Consider the following 22790-nt stretch of genomic DNA (forward strand, 5'->3'; position numbering starts at 1 on the left):
TTACCGTTTTAATTTGTTCATAGTAAACACTACAATTTCGAATTAAGTTTAATCCTAAGGGTTACCAAGGCTTGTACATACGACTTTGTTGCTAAGTTCCATTGGCGTGCCAGGCGTTCCCATCTCTTGAGCTTTGCTTGTGCGCGTTTCGCTATCTCCTCCCTCATTTTTTAACCGATGGCTCCTCCTTCCTCAAAGACCCCATTCTCGTAGATCTAGACGAAATTCAAATTACGATCAAGGATAATACTACTAGCAATTGAACTAAACCTTAAACTAATTTTAGACAGACCGATAGACAGAGATAAAGAGGAGCGTAAGTATTGATTGAAATTTATAACCACTTCGGCCTAGATTTTTTATTCAGTAGTTTTTGTTCGCCTATTTCTTCTTCATTTTTTTCGAATTTGCTGAAGTTTTTGGATAATAATTCAGCATGATGAGATGAATCTAAAAAAGTTTTGCTACAAAATATAAAAAATAATAAAATATTACTTAAGACGAAACAGTCCTCTTCTAATGTGGGATCCCTCATTTTGTTAAAATGCGGACTTCCCTTTTCCTGATGAAATTTCAATAATCCGAACCGTTCAGTGTGATCAAAACGTGATTTTAAAAATTTCAATTAGAAAAAAACAAAAAATATGACCGGAAAGTGCTTCATCCGAGCAGTTTTCATTGAATGATTCAATAAAAAACTGCTCAATCAAGCCTTTCCAGGTCATATTTTTTGCTGATTTTTCGCAGGGGACCCTTAAAATCACTTTCTGGATACATTGAGCGGCTCAAATTATCAAAACTTGATCGAAAAAGGGAAGGTCCGCAACTTAGCAAGTTAAGGGATCCCTCATTAGAAGCTTTCTGTAAGACGAAATAATTATGAATCAGTAGTCTTCTTATCTGGACTTTTTTTCAGCTTCGATTCATATTAGTTTTTTACTTCTCTGATTCCTCAACAAATGATTACTCTAAAACTTATAAATAAAAGATCTCCAAAATAAAAATAAAAAAAAAGATGCCGAAAAAATCTATTTCGACCAAACACACCTTAATTTTTTAGCACAATGCTGTTAAAAAAAAAAGTGCGCCCAAACGTGGGGCCCATCAGGATGAATGAAAGAGATTTCATTTCACTTTCTCCCAGGCCCAGCCCATAACCAAACCACATTTAGTGGAGTAATTTGTACCCTTGGTCGGAGGCCTCCGTCGACGAGGGCTTGGGGCAAAGGTTCTGTACCCGCCGATTATCGGAAAACCAAAATGTGGCGGAAAACCACTTTCGCGGTAAGTAAATTTTGGAGAATTTGATTTCCAAATGCTGAAACTTCTTCTATACCTTAGTGCCGTTTGTTGAATTTAAATTTCACTCTTGTTTGCAGGGAAATTACGATTCCGACCAGAGTATTTCCGGTGATTGTTATTCTTTAAATTTCTTTCCTATCGCTTCAGTCCTCTGGTCTCTTTGAAGTTTATAAACCTCATACTTTGATCCGGGAACTTTATTTTTTCAACCTCCTGTATCATGGTGCTAATTTTCAAAATTAGTCGTTGATTTCAGTTGTCTATGTCTAATGTTTCAGAAGAGGAAGATTTGGCTTCTGATTGGCCAGAAAACTGTATTGCGTTGTGCGGAACTGAAGAAAGGAAGGTCAGCACTCATAGTGATAGGGCACTATAACAAGCAGAATATGATTGCTGTTTTTAAGTGAATGGTTTTCTTCAACTAATTTTATTTATTTGGAAAGGTATTTGTTTCTTGCTTGTCTAAGATTTTGAACTTGACCGTAGATAAGGAGTAAGAACTGCAATCAAAGCTCAAAGCTTGTAGTTTTGTACAGATTTACTGATCAATTAATATCACTACAAAAATTCAGTATATCAAGTTGCTTGATGATGGCACCTTGAGCTTTTTCCTTAGTACTTAGATAGTCTTATTTGCGTGACAAATTAGGGGGAAAGCACTTGTGAGTTTTGTAATGCTCTTATTTTCCTGTTTTTTTTATTTAAGCACGTGGCCTTTACCTTGCCATTAGCGTGACGATTTCCATATCACCTTCATAGTGTGGATTGCCTTGCAAATTTTTTGCTTCGTTTGTAAGGAATTTGGATTCATATTTGTTTTCCTTTGTGCTTTCTTGTAGGAACAAATACAAATTCAGTCACAGCTTGAGGTACTCAGAGGTAATATTTTGATAGAGTCTACTACTTTATTATTGTTATTATTTTTTTGATCAGGGAAAGTAAGTATTGTTAGAATAGTTAGATTAGCACCTTGAAAGAGGAGTTCAACTACTTTCTCTTGTCACCTAAGTGCACTACTGATGCTGTTAGGCCAAAGGCCTCTTCGCAACTAATACTTTATTATTTGCGGACTTCTAATTCAAATATCCATGAACCCTCAAAAAGCATATGCTGCTCGTATAGTTGTATATTACAATAAAGGTGCAGTTAGTACTGAATCTACTGATCTCTTATTGTCTCAACACTCCTTGTTCCTTGTTCATAATATGGACATGCCTCTCGTGCAGATACTCATGAACGTGATCATGGAACAGAGACATCGACTGTGTCTAACAAGGCACGTGTGTAAATAGAGTTATGATCCATTTTGCAACTGTAAAATGTACCTCTTATTTAGAAACCTGTGGAAATTGAGTTTTATGGATTACAATGGTGTCCAATGGATTTCGTTTTTAAATCTGAGTTTTGTGACGCAGCTGCAATATATTATGTGATGAACTTGAGTTAGAAGGCGTCAAACACCATGGGATGGTGGCATTTATTTATATAAGAAGTTAGAACTACCTTATTGTAGTAGCTTGTTACCTTCTGACGACAAGTTTACGACGTTATCATGATCAGAGGCAAACAGGTTTCTTTAGTGACGAAGAGGTTGAATTTCCTGTCTTCCATGACGACGGTGGCTTCATCAGTTCTCCAAGGTTGGCATCACTATGTAACTCAGAGGAAGAAATTCTCTCTGATAATGAGGTACAGAGAAAATATTGAGTTATGGCTGGCTGCAAATAGATTTATCTTCTTGAACTATGGATAGCCTACTTCTTAATTCCTTTAAGATGATTTTCTATCCTTGTAAAAAGGTAAAAATGAGAATGACTGTTTTTGTTAAGGAAAATAACTTACATTCCACTTTATCTATCCAAGAATCCACAGGAAGCCGGTCTTCGTTTTCCGGAAACGGAAAAGGGATTATGCCCCTGGTCTGTAGTAACTAAAGAAGCTGAGGCGCTGGCTCATTTAACTGAGAATGCTAGGTGTTCTTCATTGCGTGCAGTCGCTTCGAAGGAGAACAAACATGTTAAAGGTATTATCCCTCACTTGAAGATACTTCAAAGTCCTCAATGTGACTAACTTGCACCTTTTATGAGTCAATGTCCTCCATGTATAGCAAAAAAGAAGCAGCAGTTATAACAAATATCAGCAGAAAGGAAGATAAATTTGAATGCATGTCGTTCTTGAAACATTGAAGTATAGCTGGTGTTGAATTCATGCTCTGGGGCTTGTAATTCCAAATATCTTTTTTTTTAAGTTCATGAAAATTCAGATTTTGTGGAAGGCAGAAGTCCATATCATGCAGATAACCCAAAGTTCCAACATATTTAGTACACGAAAGTTGGATTCTTTTATTGGTTTGATATAGCTGGGTAGATTCTATTAGTTGCGTGACTGTTTGGGAGGCTGTTATGCTGTGTTGGTAGCCAAACAAAAGCTTCATTGCATCTCTATAAAGTCACCCCTTTAGCTGCAACTCCATGGTTTGTCTTCCAGAAATTTGTAGTGTTCCTCAGCCTGAAAATAAAACTGCTGCAGGTGGCCAAGGCAAATCCAAATCCAAGTTTTTGTTTCATTTCCAGTCTCACAAAGAAGATATGCCTTTGCCAGTTAGTAGCAATCCTGAGGTTAGCATATCATCCAAGTTTCTCCCGTTGCTACAAGGATTAGAAGCTGTTGACAAAAGCACAACAACCAATTCAATGGCCGAGCTTTTGGATAGCTATCAGGAAAAGACAAATTCTAAAATGGTTAGTTCTCTTCCTCTTCCACCCCATCCATTTTCACAATTCGCAAATCACACGTTCACTTTTTATTATTCTCCAGTACAAGAGTATGGAAGCACAAAGGATGCAGCTGGTTGATGAGAGAAGTGTATCTCTGTCGGGCAAGATAGATATGGACAACAACATCCCTCCTGAGGACTTAGACACTGAATCATCAAGTGATGACGGAGTATCTCCTCAGGTTGTCATGATTTGTTGTGAGTTTTTTTTCCTCATTGAAAATTACATTTTCACAGGGTAACACCATAATGGTTTCACTTACTCTGCTATTGAATGCTTACACCAGGATAATGCACAAAATTTGGGGCTTATCATCCCCGACTCTGTACAGAAGGCAATGAGTGATAAATTTCAAGAAGCTTTTGGTGCTGCTTCTGCAAATGAAGAGGGGCTCCATTTGCCATTGCATGGGTGAGTAATGAGAGACTAGATGCTGCCAGCTACTACCATGCTCTAGTTATCAGTGTTGCAAATTCCAAGTGAGAAATTATATACCGAACCCTTTTTTACCTTAATGCTGTGGAAATCTGCAGCCTTGGACTATTTGGAAAGTTGCAGCGCGTAATGCAGAGGGAAAAGAAAACAGAGGTGGATTTTATGAAAAAGTTAGAGATTGGGGCTAATTTGAAAGGTAATTGCCTTACCGCAATCATTATTAATATTTTCCCATTGTTCAAAGAGTTCTTCTGTCGTTGTCATAACCCTTGTTTTGTTAATGGAAACGTAGAAACCATGCACGTTTAAAGACAAACATGTATATCATACTGTAGACACCCTATTTTGGACTGTCCGGAACAGTTTACTTACGGATTTTGATTCCCCAATGATGATTACGATCAAGAACACCCCGAGGCTAATGGTGTGTTTGAGCTTTGAGCGTCCTGAACCTCATTCAAACCTATGTCGAGCCTTGTCCAAGACCCTTCAAGCCAGAACCAAATGGCCTCAGCAAAACCATAATTGCTTACGCCAGTATTGTGCTGGCGTGCGCCGGTCGACTGCCATGTGTCAGTCATCGGCCGTTGACTCAATTGCCACCGGCGCACGCAGGTACAATATCGGAAACGCCAGTCAAAAGTCGGTCAAACATCACTATTCAACCAAGTGCTCGAGACTTTTGTGGCCACCCTGACGTAGTCTACAATCCCCTGATGATTATACTCTGCAGAGGCATTCCCCCTTCTCTCCTACATCTCCCATCACCTAGTCCCTTGCATTTAATGCATGGGAGGCTCTCTTCCTAACTCAACCAGCCCCCTAACCCAACTGATTACTCCTCTCTTAGTCACCCCTTTGGCTATAAATACACCTCTTTGCATTCATTTGCAAGAGGTTACACACATTAAGACTCTCCAAGTTTCTTTTTCTCCCTCTTGGCTTTCTTACTTTCTTTTCTCCACCACCCTTTTGGAAGAGTAAGCAAGAGAGTCCTTCCCACATCCCTCACTCCTAAACATTCACCATCCATTCGTCAAGCCTCAAGTTCCAAGCTCAAACCCATCATCAACTGAAACCAAAGGTATACCACCTTTGTGATCCTTTCTGTTCTGAGCCCTGAGGGGAGCTAGTGAGGTCCAAGTTGGTAATCAATACCAATCCTGGCCTCAAGCTGGCAAAATATTAACAGCCGTATGAAATGAGCAATGGCGCACGCCAGCACTAACAAACCGTACGCCAGTAATGGCTGTATGTGCACCACTGGCGTGGGGATCATTGGACATCAATCTTTCTGTTTTTCTTCCATCTTATCACCTTTATGCATGCTAAGAACCAATTTACCGTTTTTCTGTATCTTAGAACTGTGTAGTTGCTTATCTGTTATTTCTATTTTAGAGGGCCTCTGGGATCCTTCTGGTCGTGTTCCAGAACCCAGATCATGCAAAGCCAAGCACTGACCACATAGTGTAACTGGCGTATGGGGTCTTTGGACCGGCGTACGACAGTTTCAATGGGTCCAGTGGCTGGCCCTTGCATGACATTCGCGTCTTGGCCTCCGTTTATGTACCCCACACTGTTTATGGGGCGTTCTGTTTATTTTACTGCTCTAAAGCCATCTCTGATGCCTGTAACTGCATTTATTCTGCTATACTAACTGCGTGATTTGTCTTGGGTGTGTACTGGTCCTTCCAGAGCCCAGAGGGTTAAGAAAAAGAGCTGTGAGTTTAGATTTTCCGGAGCACGCCAGTACACCGATGGCGCACGCAAGTAGGCCCTATATGCAGTGGCCCGGCTAGTGCATATAGTCTCCCTTTGCGTGCTTCATTCTGGGACAGCGTGCTCCAGTTTGTTTAAAAATGTTCACAGGTGCTTGTTCTCAATCTATTATACCTGTTTAGATCAAATATACACCATCTTTTGTCACATAAATGCAAATTGTTACAGTTTTACTCCCCTTTAACTATTCCCCCGCCCTAACTGGCTAAAAATGATTATTGAGAGAAAAATGCAAATGTTTTACAAGATGCCGAGTAGAGACCGATTTTCGGATCGGGCGAGAAGCGTGCCATAAAACCCTTCCCCTCTCGTAACCTGGCTCCCGAACCTTAGATATCGAAGGTGACGACGGTCCAGTCTACAAGCCTTTTTCAAATCAAACATGTAGCAAGTGTTTCAAGTTCGGTTCCTTGGGTGCTTCACCGCAAAACCCGAGTGGCGACTTTGAATTGTAAGCATTTCGCCGCGCTTCCCAAAAGGGCGCGCCCGATTTTTTTAAGACGGAAACTGAAAATTTTGGGGCGTGTGCCCACACATACATAGAGTAGTCTGTACAAGGAAACAACACAACTTTTCATAAACTAATTGGAGTATACGCGTTTGCATTACTTGTCTTTTTAAGTCTTAAATTATTTTTTTCAGATGAAGCTACCTGCTTTGATGTGGAAATCCTATCAAGGTGTCTGGAAGCAAAGCTTACTGTTTGTTGCTGCTTACTCAGGCGAGACAATGAGGTTTATCTGCACTTACATTTAAACACGTTCAATGAAGATGCTGCATAAGGTCCTCCTGCAAATTGGGTGCAACTGTGCAAACTAAAAAAGTTGGAGTCAGATTTCTAAACTGTCTTATGAAATTAAAATCAACTCTAGTTTTGACTTTTGACATGCTTGTGAAGTTATAGTTTGCTCTGTTGGAGATGTTTTAGTCATTGATTGCAATAGTCCCATGACGTCGGAACCAATGTACTTATGAAATAATGATGTTGACTTTGGAGCTTAATAGAATATACTTTCACGTGAATCATAATATGCAAAGGACAATTCCAGTCTCTCCGATAAGTAAGTGAGCAGAATCATGATGTACTCCCTAGTCCCTAACGTTAAGTGACTGCAACTTTGTATACCACATTGTAACCTGTCTGCTGTGAAATTAACCTGCAGGCTGCAATCCACTTCTAACTGTGCAAAACTCTCTCTCATATGAATCATGAAGAATATGAAATAGATGGAGAGATAGCTACTGTTGTTAATTTGTGGTGAAATTGATGCAATTGTGCGATATTCACAAATTCTATGCACTTCTGTCTATGATAGTGCTAGAAGGACGATAAGTTTTCATGTTTTGCTTCTTAGGGTTTCCAGTTGACAGAGAGCCTCCAAATGGCAAAGGGAGGTCAAAGGAGGACTTTAATCATCATCTTTAGCTCAAGAGTATGCGAAGATGTTGAACTTGAAGTTGGAAACTTGATATGTATTCACTCTCCATGGTACGGTTGTATTTATATCTTTTGTCTGGCTTTAATCTTCAAAGATCTTTATCAGACATAAACCAGATTCTCATGTTAACGAATTGTTTGAAAAGGGGTTGTGTATTTAGTGAGCAAGTTATGGCCCCTGTGACCTGTCAAACCACTAGTACATAGTATCATGTCTGCTGGCAATGTTCTCTACAGGAATGAAGTCTTGGGAAAAGACGAGGTTATCATTCTGTCGGCATATTTCTCTCAGATTTTAAATTGATCAATTTGGCTTCACATCTAGAAAGGTACGTTTGAGGAAGATATGTTCTGTCTTAAGCATGATCTTTGTGTACATCCCCCATCACTCATGAATAGTTTTGTTTGGTCAATCTCAGTTTTCCTTCCGCATGAACAATGTTTCAACTGGCTTAAGGGATGAGTTAAATGATTTGTGTTGTTTGGAAGCTGACCATAGAAGTTTGACTGTGGTGGTTCAGAATTTGGGTCATTGACTGATTGAGCAGTTTCTATGATTGTGGGAATAGTAATTATTCACAGAAATAGCTAGTGTGTGATATGGACCAAGGGGACAAACCATAGAAATCGCTTGGACTTCATAATATTAAAATAACTTCTCTGAATGATCCAGATTGTTTGGGTCATTAACACCCTTGGAACTGAATAATTGCTCCTGTCTATAGACGTGAAAGCTGCCGTTCAAAACTCTGTCCCCCATGCCCCATGTGCCTCAAAAGTCAACTCTCTAAGAGTCAACCCCTCATTGTTCACTTATAAAACAACAACAGTGTGATGAATGAAGAATCACTCACTCTAAGCAGAAAAAAAGACGTAAAATGGAGTACAGACCATTGGAGGTAACCATAATCTCAGCCAAAGGTCTCAAAGATATTGGCCACTTATCCAAAATGGATGTCTACGTGATCTCCACGATCTCCGGCGATCCGTGGACCCATAAAACACCAGTTGACAAGGATGGTGGGTCCCATCCATCTTGGGACTTCACCATGAAATTCACCGTTGATGAAACGGCGATTCAGGCGAACTCTCTGAACCTTGTCTTTCAGCTTCGGCATGAGCGAACTCTCCTTGCAGACAAAGATATCGGGGAAGTCCACGTGCCCGTCAAAGAGCTCCTTGGCAATGCTGCCGGAGACGACAAGCCTGCCGTCCTTGCTGAGTATCCGGTGAGGAATCCCTCCGGCAAGGACGAAGGTACACTGAAGTTCTCATTCAAATTTGGACCCGTATATAGAACTGGCGCAGGTAATACTACACAACGTGGAATTTCATCGCGCACTAAAACACTTGTAATTCTCAATTCCAAAACTATTACAATTTCATTATTCTCCATAGATAGTCAACTAACAAAGTTATGTTCAAGATTAAATTCACGGAAACGGATCATCTCAAGTCCATGAAAATGAACTACACAATCTAGTTTGCCTATTTGTGAGTCCTTCCGTGGCCCAGAAAACCATTAAACCTTTTAGAGCTTGTTGATAACATCGATCACATCAAAAATCATGTTGATCATATACCGATTATATGGTTTCAGAAAGCATTTATCTTGAGAAAAAAATATTACAACACCGCATTGGAAGCCCATTTATCTCAAGAAGATGAATGTGTTTCAAAATCATAACAGATCTATCCAACGTGATACTTGGCATGGTCAATGTTCTCGATGAATTTTAAAAGTAGGAGTAACTGATTTGGCAAAGACCCAAAATGGGCAAACTAAATTGTCAAATGGACTAGAGAGCATCCCTTTCCTAAATTTAGAAGCCAAGTTACCGGTATAGTTGCTTTTTGTTATTTAATTTCGACGGCTACATCTCCAATACAAATGATGTAGTACTGCAAATCAGATTCCTTTTGAATAAAATTAATGAAAATGTTAGACGTTACTTTTTTTCCCTCTTTTAAACTAGTTGCATTCCCGTTAGGGACTCTTCTTTACAAGAATTCCAGAAGACAATAGTTTTATATACAAGTCATCTCGTCATGTGGGAAAGAAAGGAAGATTATTTTGAAGCCCCTGTTTGTAAATCACTTTCTAGTAATGGACGCCCTGTCTATATGCAGGAACTAGCTCGATTCATCCTCCACCAGTGAATGTACCGGATCCGAACACTCCACCAGCCTTCCCAGCAGGGAACCCTCCTGGATTGCCATTCCAGCTACCAGCAGGGTACCCTCCTCCAGCAATGGGACAATATGGGTATCCTGGGTACCCGCCACCGCCACCACTAGGCACCGGATATCCACCTATGGAACCAGGATATGGGTATCCCCCAGTGCAACAGCAGCAACACCCACCAAGGAGAAACCATTATGCGCAGAGTGCAGGGTTGGTAGGTGCACTCATTGGTGCGATGGTGATAGGAGAGAATTTGGGTAACTGAAGCTGGTGCCTGTGATGCTGGTTTTGATTGCGGATTGTTGGTCTGGCTAGTTTTCTGGTTCTTTATTTCTATTTTTGTTTGTTCAAAATTTCAAGAATGTTGGCATTTTATGAGTTCTTGTGCCGTCTTTTTGGGCTAGTAGATTTGATTGAAACAGAAACGCTGTGCTTGGTTATTGAATTTGTAAATGTACAGAAGAACGAAAACACAACTTTTTTTTTCATTTTTCAAAAGAAAATTCATGGTTTGTTCTCATATTTCTTTTGTAGCAAAATTGTGAACAGAGGGTTCTCATCACTTATAATAGGGAAGTGAAAGAACACAAAATAAAAATGAAACAAGCTAGCACAAAAACTATAGTTCTTCTCTCTGTTTTCGTGGTTCTCCCAGTTCCTTGCACACAGCTATTCTCACAGTTTGTTTCAAGCCTTGCACTCTGTTTTTTCACATGTTTCTTGCAAAAGATTGTACAGATTATAATCACAAGTTGCTGGCACAACTTAAGAAAGAGGCTTTTGTATTGTAATCGGGGTTTTGAAATTGACGTTCAAGCCACCCTCCAAAACTTACATACTTGAATGTGATTTCACTATTGAGAGAGAGAGAGAGAGAGAGAGAGAGAGAGAGAGTCAACGCTCTCTGGCACAATTAAATTACGCAGTCGATGATTGAACAACGACCATGAGCGAATTTAGAATGTGGGACTCACTGCGGGAGGAAGCCAGAATCGGAACAGAAGAAACAAAAAGAAAACACAAGAAGGTAAGAAAGATGCGCATCCGGGGAATCGAACCCCGGTCAGTACCGTGGGAGGGTACTATGATACCACTACACTAGATGCGCTTGATGTACAATTTTCCTAGAAAGTGCATTATAAATCTTTAACAAGTTGATGGGCTTGTCTTCTTGCCCAGTGGGGTGTTAGGTCATTGGACCCAAGATTTGTGCAACTCTTGTCTTAAACTTTACAACTATAATCCTGTTTAAGAGTGTTACTCAACTATCACCTGATACAACTTCAAGTTGCAAGTAAAAAAACATTTAGTTGAACGAATATTTCACTTGTGTTTGTAGAGGGCTATAAAAAAAAAAAATGGTGTCACTGTAAAAATCAAGGGGTTGGCTCTTGAAGGAACGTAAATTATATATCCAATGCAGCAAGAACCAGCCATTTGGAGAAGCAAATTTATAATTCAGTAGCTAATTGAAGCTAGTGATGGGTAAGTTTAGGTCTCAAAGGTTGTCTTATGTAAGTCTCTATCTCATTGTTTCGACAAGTTAATTACTAGTAGTATTTCAGCAACTAGGGATATGTATAGTCAATGCAGCAATTTCAACACAAATTTACCCGACAGCAATGTTCAGAGAGATTTACTCAACAGACATTAAAATGTGATTAGGATTGCTAAAGCCTTCCGTCAACACCGTACTCCCGTGGGGTTGGAGATATTGCAAGCTTAAAATAGTCTATTGATTGCTTACATCAGATTTACAAGCAAAATAGGTCTTTCCTTTTGCAAAATAAGTCAGCCATGGTTACAGTGTCTAACATCAAGTAAACAAACACAACCATGATAGCTTGACGCTAGTTGTTACGGAGAAGAGTGCAGCTCTAACTTGCATTTGCTCTGCCAGATTTGCCATTATTGGCCTTGGTCTTTTGCCTGAAAGTGTACACCTTAAACATGGTTACGAAATAAGACCATGAAAATAAAGAGAAATGTTTTAATGAAGGAATACAGGTCCATTACAACAGCCGAAAAATGATAATTCATTTTGAGATTTGTTCGGATATATTTAAAAAACAATACGTACTGAGAAAAAGAAGATGCAAAATTTTGATAACTCAAAAAAAGAGAATATGCAAGATGTGGAAGCATAGTAACTATACTATACGTACAGTTAAAAGAGTAATGATGTTTGAGGGATGGCAGTAAAATATTTAGGAGTAACTTCAAATACATGTAAAGTATTAAGGGTAATCCGGGCTTGCATGCACCTCAAATTAATCCCTACAAAATTAGAACCCCAAGAGTTTATATATGGCAAATGTCTACTACTCGGCCATTCTATGAATCCCACCTCAGGTAGTCTATGGCCTGAAAGATTTGGCGTCAATTTTATTATGAAACAATATATTTAAGTGCCAACCTTTGTCATCTCATATAGTTAAATAAGAACAAAGTAGGGCAGAGTAATGCAATGTGAAGGCGAGCTTCAAACTAAGAATAACTATTGCTTCACCTGCAAGTATAATCGATTGCATACAATCTAAAATTAGATGAAATGGAAAAATAAGATAGTATGCCATACCAATTTTTTCCCCACTGAATCAACCTATTAAACGAATTAATTTGGACAATTTGAGATAATTTACACGAGCATTTAATGCGTTGTTCACATATTAAAAATATATATAACCATTTAAAACTCATTAATCAAAAAGTCTCTCAACTCTCCCTGCCCCAAGCATATGCAAATCCTATCCCAAAGAAGTATCCTGATCCCAAATAAGTATCCTGATTGGAAGAACATCCCAAAGAAGTATCCTGATTAGAAGAAGCCAGGTCACCATCGGCCGGCCCATTGTGTTGCTAAGTGGAGGTCTTCCTAAGGTAGAATAGTTCCTTCCAACAATGAAAAAGAATGGAAAAAAAAACTTACAAATCCATATTTTCAGCTGTGATTAGCCCATTCATTAGGTCTTACTCTCACTCAAAACCTGAACGGTGCGATAGAGGTGGCTATGCAAGGCGGAACCAGGAATTAATTTTATTCTAGGCTAATCAAAAAAAAAAATTGGGTGGGCAAATTTTTTTTCAATTGTATAAATCGTATCGAATACGTATCGCATTAAAGACGAGTGGGGAAGGAGAGTGTTTGTATTATATTTGAACTCAATTTTTTTTGGCTTGGTACGAAATTGTTAGAACATATCCCTATTTATACTATTTCATGGAAAGCTGTAGTACAAAGATATTTCAAAGATAATTCTAGAATTACACGTGATTAATTCTCACAAAAAAACTCTACATACTTCACAAGGATATTCTAGAGCTTCCAAAAACCAGGGGCGAAGCTATGTTGGGGCCCGGGGTCCCAACCTAGCGTTTTAAATTTTTTATATTTCATATACTTGATTTTGAATATTATTGATAATTATTCATGTAGGTACTTATAATCTTAATAATTTTTGTTTAATTTGATAAAAAATTAATTATTTTATATTCTCAATTTTTTCATAAATGAAAAATAAACACGTGACTGATGAAATAGTTTAAAGAAAAAAGCAAAATGATTGGTATACTTTAACTACATTAGGTTAAAATTATTTCAATGTACAAATTTGATGTGTTGGAAAGCAAACACTTTATGATATAATAAGTATCATTCCGATAAAAAAGCTATAACTATTAAGCCGGTCCCTTCATATCAAAATCGCAACTCCACTACCAGTAAAAACTAGATATTTATAATTTTTTTTGGAGGGTTTCTAAAGTGTACTTGGGCTAAAGCCCAACCCACGGTGGGTGTACTTCCGCCCTTGTGGCTACGGGCGTCCACCAGAGACCACCACCCAGCATTTTCTTGTCTCAAATAACTCTCTTTTTAGTACTATTACTTAGCTAGGTTCATCCCCATAAAACTTTTATATGAAAAACATAATAATCGCCTTCGCCGCCCAAATGTCCTTCTCTACTGGTTCGGTTTCCCTTCTCAATAATTTTCATGTTTTGATCTTCCTCTCCAATCCTATTGTTTCCAGTTCTAACTCTTTCTTCGGCTTTCCTTTCGATCGCATACTCAGTTCTTTTGAGAATATTGTGCACAGAACAGAAATTGATATTGTATTTAAAATGTTCATCACAGAATTTTTTGGTTACATCCCAAGTTCAGCCTACTGCGTCAAACTATCAATCCCTAACTCTAAACATTTGATGGGTCTACGGAGACGTCCTTTATCACGCAACGCATTATACGTTTTTTATTTTCTTCTTTGGAATGGTTAGAAAGTGAATTTTTTTTTTTTGTTAATTCCAATAATGAAAGGCCAAATTGCAAAATGTTAATTACCAAAGGTGAAAGGCTGAATTGTATTATGTGTAGAAAAGTCTCACTTCTATAGATGGAGCAGTAGAAATTAGGATGATATATTAGGCTAATTTGGGATGCTTCCAAGTCTAATTTTGTTGCTTTCATTTCACGGGATGCTTCGAAATTTAAGCTGCAGCCCTTCCACACATATACACAATATTTTTTTCAAACTACGTTACATTGCTTAAATCCAGTCCAATTGCGCGCTTAGGGTTTAATGTTTATTAGAACATTACTTATTCATTTTTAGTTTACGAAGCTAGGTCTCATTACCCCTCATTAATTAAATTAGCCTGGTATTCATTTGATGCACATGACATAGGAAAAAGTTAACATTAGTGTTTGTTTCTTTTTTCGTTTTTGTGTATCGCGCGGGCACTACGCTAGTGGAACTTGACATGAATGTGAAAGTCCTTGGGATGAGCCATATAAGCAATACAAAAAAGGCAGCACATTCATTTTCAAATTCAAGGAGAAGGAGACAAACAAGAAAAATGAAATATCTAAACCGACGCTAGTGATAGGTAAATTGATGCGTCAAACATTGTCCTCTGTTAGTCCCTACCTCATTGTTTCGGAAAGTATTTTAGCAACTATGATATGAGATGAGAGTTTACATTCAACACTGTACTCCAGTGGGGTTGGGGTATTTGCAGGTTAACATAGTCAATTGATTGCTTAAAACAAGTTTACCAGCAAAATAGGCCTTGCCTTCTGCTCTGAGCCACAGTATATATAGTGTCTTTGCAAGTTATACTACTAAACAAACAGAACCAAGATAACTCGATGCAAGTTTTCAGAAGCAAGTTGATTGGGAAAAGAGTGCAGCTCTATCTTCCATATGCTGCGCCACTCTTTTTTTTTTTTTTTGGCCAGATGTGCCATTCTGGCCATTGGTCTTTTCCCTGAAAGTGAAAACATCAAACATGGGTAAGAAAAAAGACCATTACAAAAGCAAAAATGTTTTTAATGAAAGGAATACAGGTCCTTTACAACAGCGGGAAAGAGAAAAAAGAAAAAAAGAGCATTAGAAGGACACCCTTAAAAGCTGGTGCCCTCATTTAACACCGAACCCGACTATGGCCACCGATGGACGGTGCACACCCCGGCACGCGGGGCCCACTCCGGGTCCCGCACTGATGGTCGGTGCACCTTTGGTCGGTTCCCATAGCATTTTCGTTTAACTCCAAAGAAACAAAACGAAAACACAATTAGAGCCATGCTCAGGCAAAGCTCACTCAATTAGGCATAGCCCTTTGTCCCTTGAATAAGAAAAGGGCTTAGAGCATCTCCAACGGGAGACTTACATGGTGAAACAAACACCACTTTTGAAGTCTACACCAACTCCCAAAAAAAAGAATTTGAAACTGTAAATTTGAAGCTTACGTTGGAGAGGAAAGACTTTGTTGATTTCAATTTCGAGGTGCCAATTTGTCACTTAAGCCTTCAAAAACAATTGACACCTCCAAATTAGAAGCCAAGGTTGGAGATGCTCTTAGCCAACTCCAAAATGATAACTTGAATTCATTATTCAACCAAGCTGTCATGCTGCATAGATTAGAGATGGTGTATCCCGAAGATTAAGAATAGGACATTTAATTACTTTCACGTGAAACCATGGCATTATGGTTCTTCTCGACATCTTGCATACGACGTCAGTCAGTTGTGAGTTGTTACCATTGCTTCTGCAAATATTCTGAGTATACTTTGGTCATTTACGTGCATGCACATATACATACATACATTGTTTCTATTGCACAATGCGTGGTTGCCTTCAAGTATCTTGGCTAGACTGTATGTGCTAGTTCTTTCAAGTGCGAGAGTAGGCTTCGGGGAAGGAGAGCTTCGCCAGGACTTGATAAATTTTTCTTTATTTTATCCTGAGATGGGACCTTGTCTTCACAAATTTTGTTGGTTTGTAAATTAGGATCATTCTAATATAATTACTGATGTTTATTGTTCTTTCTCAGGTTTAATATTGCAGCAGACCTGGTATATGAAGCCAGGACGCTGGTGAACTGGGTTTTGCATGCAGGACTTCTTGTGTGGTTGAGGTTCGTGGCTACACTGGTTGAGGTTCGTGGCTACACGACAGCTCATATGGAATAAAAACTACAACGTAAAACCACAGTACAACTCTTACGGGATATTTGCCGCATGCATTCGTACGTCTTTTGAACTTCAGTATGTTCCTTCCTATTCCTTCTTTGGTTGAGGCTCGTCATGGGAGTTTGCACAATGCACATCCAACACAACGCTCAACATATTCTACTCTGAAAGTATCCCAAAGTTTTTCGATCCCACACAAGCAAGACTAAGTAGCTTTTTCCCTCAACCACCCTCCCCATTGTAAGCCTAGTTAGAAGATGTATCCATTAATTCCGCAAGTTCCAAGCCGCTTTACACACTGTCCGTTAATTCAGCAAGTTCCAAGCTGCTTTACACACTATCAAACAGCTGAAATGACACTGAGAACTCATCTCTAGGCCTAGCAGTACACACTATTGATCAAAGCACACTAGTGGCATCTTATACAAAATCAGACTGTCGGAAAGTTTAACCTCGGGTAGATACAATACTTACTTTGCAGCTAGCTGAAAAAGAACAATGGCAGAGAGCAACTTGCACAGTGTAACAACTTCATTGCTCATGTTCTCCAGTTCCTCCCTCCTCTTCCTTCGTTGTTCCTACCTCTTTGTCCTCCCCCGTTCCTTCCTTCTCCCACCATACAAAGTGCTTCCACCACTTATAGTCACACCAAATTCTATAATCTTGAGCCTCCTCAAGAAGGCCTTGGATTACTTCCCTAATGAGGGTTAGCTCCTCCTCAATTCCTCCCATGGGTACTCCATCCTCCCCTTTCGCAGGGTCCTCCTTCCTTCGGCTAGATAGCCAAATTAAAAATAAAGCCGAGATCATTTGAATAACCAATGGCCTAATCTCCTCCTTAGACTCCCACCACCTCCTCCGCCGCCAACATTTATTTTCATTTTCCTCAGCAGTTCACCCCAACTAGAGATCCCCTCTGAACTGCTAAGGAAAATGAAAATAAATGTTTGCGGCGGAGGAGGTGGTGGGAGTCTAAGGAGGAGATTAGGCCATTGGTTATTCAAATGATCTCGGCTTTAATTTTTAATTTGGCTATCTAGCCGAAGGAAGGAGGACCCGGCGAAAGGGAAGGAGGGAGAGGAATTGAGGAGGAGCTATCCCTCATTAAGGAGGCAATCCAAGGCCTTCTTGAGGAGGCTCAAGATTATAGAATTTGGCGTGACCATTGGTGGTGGAAGTGCTTTGTTTGGTGGAAGAAGAAACGGGGGAGGACAAAGACGTAAGAACAAGGGAGGAGGAGGGAGGAACCGGAGAAGATGAGCAATGAATTTGTTACACTGTGCAAGTTGCTCTCTGCCATTGTTCTTTTTCAGTTGGCCGCAAGTAAGTATTGTATCATCTATTGGCTGTCTTGATCTCTTCTTTTTACAGAAAAAGTCAGAATATACTTCTTTGGTTTTGGATTAGCATATGCTTAGGAGAGAGTTGGGAGATTTGTATATTCATGAGTTTTACACATAAGGAAGCAGAGGAGGCGGCATGTCTTCATCTTGAGGTGGCGGAGGTCCAGTAAGAAGCAGAGGAGGCTGCTTCTTCTCAAATTCATTCTCATTAACCACCTGAAATATTTTGAAAACATTAGATTTGATCATAAAGTATTTATTGTTCAAGCACTAAGAACTTCTGCCTAAGATGTCAACCACAAGCTCATGGATCCAAAATACCAGCTCATGGTGCCTTCCCCGTGGTACTACGAGTTGCAGATTATCAGTAATCAATTTACTATACCGCAATAACGCAGCAATACAGAGAAGGGAATAATTCTCTTGTCACAAGTACCAAAACAAAAGTGCTTTGAAACATCTCTTTCATTGGTAGAGATGTTGGAAATTTTCTTTGGTCACCAAAATCGTCGACTTCGGCCAGCAGAAAACCCAGCAAAATCAACACCTAAGAAAGGAAAGAAATACTAGGGGACACTTACATCTCCCCCCTCCGGAGGAGGCAGAGGCGGCATGTCTTCATCTGGAGGTGGCGGAGGTCCAATAGGAAGCAGAGGAGGCTGCTTCTTCTCAAATTCATTCTCAGTAACCACCTGAAATATTTTGAAAACATTAGATTTGATCATAAAGTATTTATTGTTCAAGCACTAAGAACTTCTGCCTAAGATGTCAACCACGAGCTCATGGATCCAAAATACCAGCTTATGGTGCCTTCCCCATGGTACAACGAGTTGCAGATTATCAGTAATCAACGCAGCAATCCAGAGAAGTGAATAATTCTCGTCATAGGTACCAAAACAAAAGTGCTTTGAGACATCTATTTCATTGGTAGAGATGTTGGAAATTTTCTTTGGTCTCCAATATCGTCGACTTCGGCCAGCAGAAAACTCAGCAAAATCAACACCAAAGAAAGGAAAGAAATACTAGGACACTTACATCTCCCCCATCTGGAGGCGGCGGAGGCGGAGGTCTTGAGATGGCGGAGGTCCAGTAGGAAGCAGAGGAGGCTGCTTCTTCTCAAATTCATTCTCAGTAACCACCTAAAATATTTTGAAAACATTAGATTTGATCATAAAGTATTTACTGTTCAAGCACTAAGAACTTCTGCCTAAGATGTCAACCACAAGCTCATGGATCCAAAATACTAGCTTATGGTGCCTTCCCTATGGTACTAAGAGCTGCAGATTATCAGTAATCAATTTAGTAATTTACTAAACCGCAAGAACGCAGCAATCCAGAGAAGGGAATAATTCTCGTCACAGATACCAAAACAAAAGTGATTTGAGACATCTCTTTCATTGGTAGAGATGTTCAAAATTTTATTTGGTCACCAAATTCGTCGACTTCGGCCAGCAGAAAACCCAGCAAAATCAACTCCTAAGAAAGGAAAGAAATACTAGGACACTTGCAAATTTTCAGTTCCATCTATCATACCAGTTCATGCGCATATTTAAAATCCTCAGTGTTTAGAGGGCGAACCTTAGTAGCAGATTCCTTCTAAAATGGTTGCGCTCCCAAGATAGGAGCTTGACAGGAGCTCGCTCCAACTAAGATGGGAGCTTATTGGGCGGTTAAGACAGCTACTCTCTTACTTTTAAGGGAGTTATGCCATTGTGGAAATAAAAATATAAAATCGTATTAGTCAAGAAGTTTTGCAAATTGAAAATATCTAACTTCCTATAAGTACCCTTTTGGATCGTGAAAATTCTCAAAAGTAAATCACTTTCCTTCAATGGTTAAGTATTTAAAGATACTTTATATACGTATTTATATGTAATCTATATACGCTCTTTAGGCGCTCTCAACCTTAGGAGCTTCTAGGTGTCTCCGCTCCCGCGCACCCGCTCCCGCTTCGTGCTACTAAGGGGCGAACATCAGTACTGGAATGCAGTGCAGGTAACGGTCTGTTGTCTGCCAATGCCAGATCTCTCTCCTAGAATTGGGGAAAATATATTGTCATATTCATAGATCAAAGGAGACAAAGATAAATATATGTTGTACCCAAAACCATAACTTCGTCATTCAAAATCCTATCTTACACGTAAATTGCGTGCAGTCCTATACACAAATACCAGCATAAGCTAGTTAAAATTCAGTTTAACTTAACTTATCATATAAGAACAAAAGCGACCTGCAGAAAATGCTTGTGAAAATTAGGGCACATGAGGCAGCATCATTAATGCCAAAAGCTTGTTTGCAAGCAGAAACTCCCAAAAGCAAATATACTGAAAGGACATTGGCATTCGTAAGTTATTCATATATCTAACTAACCTTCTTTTCTTTCTCCAAAATTTCTCGTATGGGACAATGGGCTGCTGTCACACAGATTCTGCAACCAAAAAGTTAATCAGAGGAACTACATAAAACCAAGGCTGAAAAGATTGAAAACACGGGGCAAAAAATTGCAGATTACAACGAAATTAGTAAGCAACCTTCAAGTCACTTCCTGAATAACCATCAGTCATATTAGCAACTACTTCAAGATCAACATCAGGTATCAATTCTTCTTTAGCCAATACAACTCTGAGAATTTTCTCTATGTTCAGCGCATCTAACAAGTTTACCATCAATCTGCACCAAATGTGTACTTAAAGTATTGATAGTGGTGATGCAACCAATTTATTAGATAGCTCTGCCATCCCCACTGTCATCTCAGTCACTCAAGAGGAGAGGGTAAGACACTTTTCTAATCTGTAGATATAATGAATCCACAGGTCTAAACTTAGATTTGAAAAACTGTTTTTGCGAAAAACAACTGACTCCATGTGTTGATGACTTCCTCCATTTCCCAACTTCATGATTGTGGAAGTTTGGTGTCCCTGTGAAGAAATATAAACAGATCGGTAGACATACATTAATCATAGTTGCAACCATATTATTTTTACGAGAAAATGACGGCATTAGAAACTCACCAACATAAATTCAACGCAAGCTAGATTTAGTGGGAAAAAAAAATACTCTGAATCTAATCCCAGAACAATTGCTCGAATTGAGTGGGGTTTGACATAAAAATATAGTCATAATTAAAGTCACAGAATGTCTAATATCCGGACAAAAGAAACCAGTACCTATGTTTTTCACAATCAAAATGCAGCCCGAGGTAGTTCTTACAGACGAGTTCTTATTGCTTATAGAGAATTAAAAATCACCGCATCAGTACGGAGTCGGTAAATTATAGGCACAATTTTCCTTTCTATAACAACTGGTAGAGTAAACAGGGCACATAAATAAACATAACCCACGAAGAATATCATGTCCAAACAAATTAGGTCGGGTTGCTTCAGTTAAGTAGGGTTTCATTGTGTTTAAACACGGGAGAGAGTCGAGGTTCTTTTTTTCAAATAGATATTATATATTTGGTTCACAAAAAAAAATACTGGGTTCGTCGAGATAAATCTATTGACCCAAAAAGAAAGAACTCATCAACAATCTCAGACCGATCGAATCTACCTGGCGTAATTCTAGATGCAAGCGCCAAATATACGTATGATGCAAAACAAAACAAAGAAAAACTCACCAAACCGGTCGGATCTTTGATTTTTCGATGTTTTAACCGCTTTATATGACTCGTTGCCAGACATGGTAATTTTCAGAACTTGTGCCGCCGGCATCTGCAATAGAACCCTAAGAGAGGGAGTATAATAAGTACATTTGCACATGTATCATCATGGGGCTGTTTGGGAGGAGTCACCCAGAATGAGTTATGAGAAAACTCATTTTTTGGGTTCTTGCTTTAGAGAAGAGAAGCCAAAAGGAGGGGGAGATGAGCTTTTCCATTCTCATTTTCTCCCACTCCTTCTTATGATTGAAGATGAAAAGACCAATTTGCCCGACACATATATTGAAAATATTTAGGGTTAATTCGTGTAATGATCTCTACGGTATATTATGGTTGGTATTTATCTGAGATTTATGTAACAATAAGATATTCGGCCTCTATGATTTTATTCTTTATCTTCGTAATGAAATAATTGCAATAAAATTTTCTTAAGATAATATTTGATACTTGTACTTTTAAAAATTGGATAGATTCAAATGTGGATTTTAAGTTTAATCATTTTCTTAATTTTTTGCCTTTACTTGGTGGGAAATATTTGATATATTATTTCTAATTAAAAAAAGAGGTGACTTTCAATTAAGGAATACATGTAATTTGTTAAACTCAAGAACAAAACAATAGTTCATAATATAACGTTAAATAAAATGGCTGAAAACATTATTCCTACACATAATAATACCATACTAAAAAATCAGAGGCAACATTGTAAAAATCAATCCATAATCCGTTTTGATCATTTATCTCTCAAACACTATTTCTTTTGCACAATGCATTCTAATCATATCTCTCAAACACCCTATCAGATTTAAAACATATTTTGATCATAATTCAAAAAGTCAAAAAGTCAATAAATAAAATACAAAAAACTAAAAAATGGGGCTCCCAAAATTGAAAGAAAACGGGGGATCATATCATACCTTAGTAGTGTTGAGCGAACGTCGGTTCACTTGGTGGTGTGCCACTTTTGACTCGAGACGAGAAGGGATGGGTACTATTATTTGATTTGGGCATGTATCTCTCTCACACCACACAGCCCATTCCTCAATTTTGGAACATACCCAAAAAAAAATTGGACCCCATCAGTCCATCACAAAATCTTGTAAGTTGTATGCATACACAAGTATAGTCGTTCATCTTTGTTTCCTACATGGCTTCATGTATACAATAATTACATATTAATATTAATAACTAAGTACGTACGGTTATTTACATCTCACTCTTCCGGTTTCAATTGCTCAAAAGAAGAGATACTAGTTTTCTCTCCTGTTTTTAATTCATTCTGTGAGCTAGAAGAATTCTTCCACAAGGCGTTAGGCGTTCCTTTTTTTTTCTTTTTTTCTTCTTAAAGAACAAACGAACAAAGCAAAGTTGCTGTTTTAATTTATGAACGGGAGAGTGGAGAAG

At 38.8% G+C, this 22790-nt stretch overlaps 2 protein-coding genes, 1 long non-coding RNA gene and 1 other non-coding gene across 6 annotated transcripts; 2 read left to right on the forward strand and 2 right to left on the reverse strand.

Annotated features, from left to right (window-relative positions):
• The first annotated feature begins 1078 nt into the window (after window positions 1-1078).
• Window positions 1079-10436, forward strand: LOC131298343 (uncharacterized). Of its 2 annotated transcripts, none has more exons than XM_058323751.1 (14): window positions 1079-1284; window positions 1380-1410; window positions 1581-1648; window positions 2142-2181; window positions 2529-2578; window positions 2863-2991; window positions 3166-3325; window positions 3832-4043; window positions 4120-4260; window positions 4366-4490; window positions 4613-4710; window positions 6936-7027; window positions 7649-7782; window positions 7969-10436. In XM_058323751.1, the coding sequence occupies exons 1-14, from the start codon at window positions 1114-1116 to the stop codon at window positions 8033-8035; spliced, it is 1518 nt and encodes a 505-aa protein (XP_058179734.1). In that variant the 5' UTR covers window positions 1079-1113; the 3' UTR covers window positions 8036-10436. The 2 variants fall into 2 exon arrangements, with proteins under 2 accessions (XP_058179734.1, XP_058179744.1); XM_058323761.1 differs by having other exon boundaries at window positions 7658-7782; window positions 7969-8060.
• LOC131298385 (protein SRC2 homolog) lies at window positions 8610-10436 on the forward strand. 2 transcript variants are annotated; one of them, XM_058323823.1, is made up of 2 exons: window positions 8610-9039; window positions 9862-10436. In XM_058323823.1, the coding sequence occupies exons 1-2, from the start codon at window positions 8610-8612 to the stop codon at window positions 10179-10181; spliced, it is 750 nt and encodes a 249-aa protein (XP_058179806.1). In that variant the 3' UTR covers window positions 10182-10436. The 2 variants fall into 2 exon arrangements, with proteins under 2 accessions (XP_058179806.1, XP_058179812.1); XM_058323829.1 differs by having other exon boundaries at window positions 8610-8988.
• Window positions 10437-10953: 517 nt separating this feature from the next.
• Window positions 10954-11024, reverse strand: TRNAG-CCC (transfer RNA glycine (anticodon CCC)). The gene has a single exon. It is a non-coding gene; the product is annotated as a tRNA-Gly (tRNA).
• Window positions 11025-17762: 6738 nt separating this feature from the next.
• LOC131298424 (uncharacterized) lies at window positions 17763-21550 on the reverse strand. Its single transcript, XR_009190509.1, has 4 exons — window positions 21345-21550; window positions 20099-20646; window positions 18310-18420; window positions 17763-17944 (listed from the first exon to the last, which is right to left on the reverse strand). It is a non-coding gene; the product is annotated as an uncharacterized LOC131298424 (long non-coding RNA).
• Window positions 21551-22790: the final 1240 nt, after the last annotated feature.

This window comes from Rhododendron vialii, chromosome 1a, assembly GCF_030253575.1.
Source record: "Rhododendron vialii isolate Sample 1 chromosome 1a, ASM3025357v1".
NCBI lineage: Eukaryota > Viridiplantae > Streptophyta > Magnoliopsida > Ericales > Ericaceae > Rhododendron > Rhododendron vialii.

What these genes read in the sequence shown, in the direction of transcription:
- LOC131298343 (XM_058323751.1), top strand. Translation starts at nt 1,114, where the DNA reads ATGAAAGAGATTTCATTTCACTTTCTCCCAGGCCCAGCCCATAACCAA. An exon ending in GCGGAACTGAAGAAAGGAAG is followed by an intron (nt 1,649 to 2,141) that starts GTCAGCACTCAT and finishes GCTTTCTTGTAG; the next exon opens with GAACAAATACAAATTCAGTC. An exon ending in TACTCAGGCGAGACAATGAG is followed by an intron (nt 7,028 to 7,648) that starts GTTTATCTGCAC and finishes TTTGCTTCTTAG; the next exon opens with GGTTTCCAGTTGACAGAGAG.
- LOC131298385 (XM_058323823.1), top strand. Translation starts at nt 8,610, where the DNA reads ATGGAGTACAGACCATTGGAGGTAACCATAATCTCAGCCAAAGGTCTC. An exon ending in CGTATATAGAACTGGCGCAG is followed by an intron (nt 9,040 to 9,861) that starts GTAATACTACAC and finishes GTCTATATGCAG; the next exon opens with GAACTAGCTCGATTCATCCT.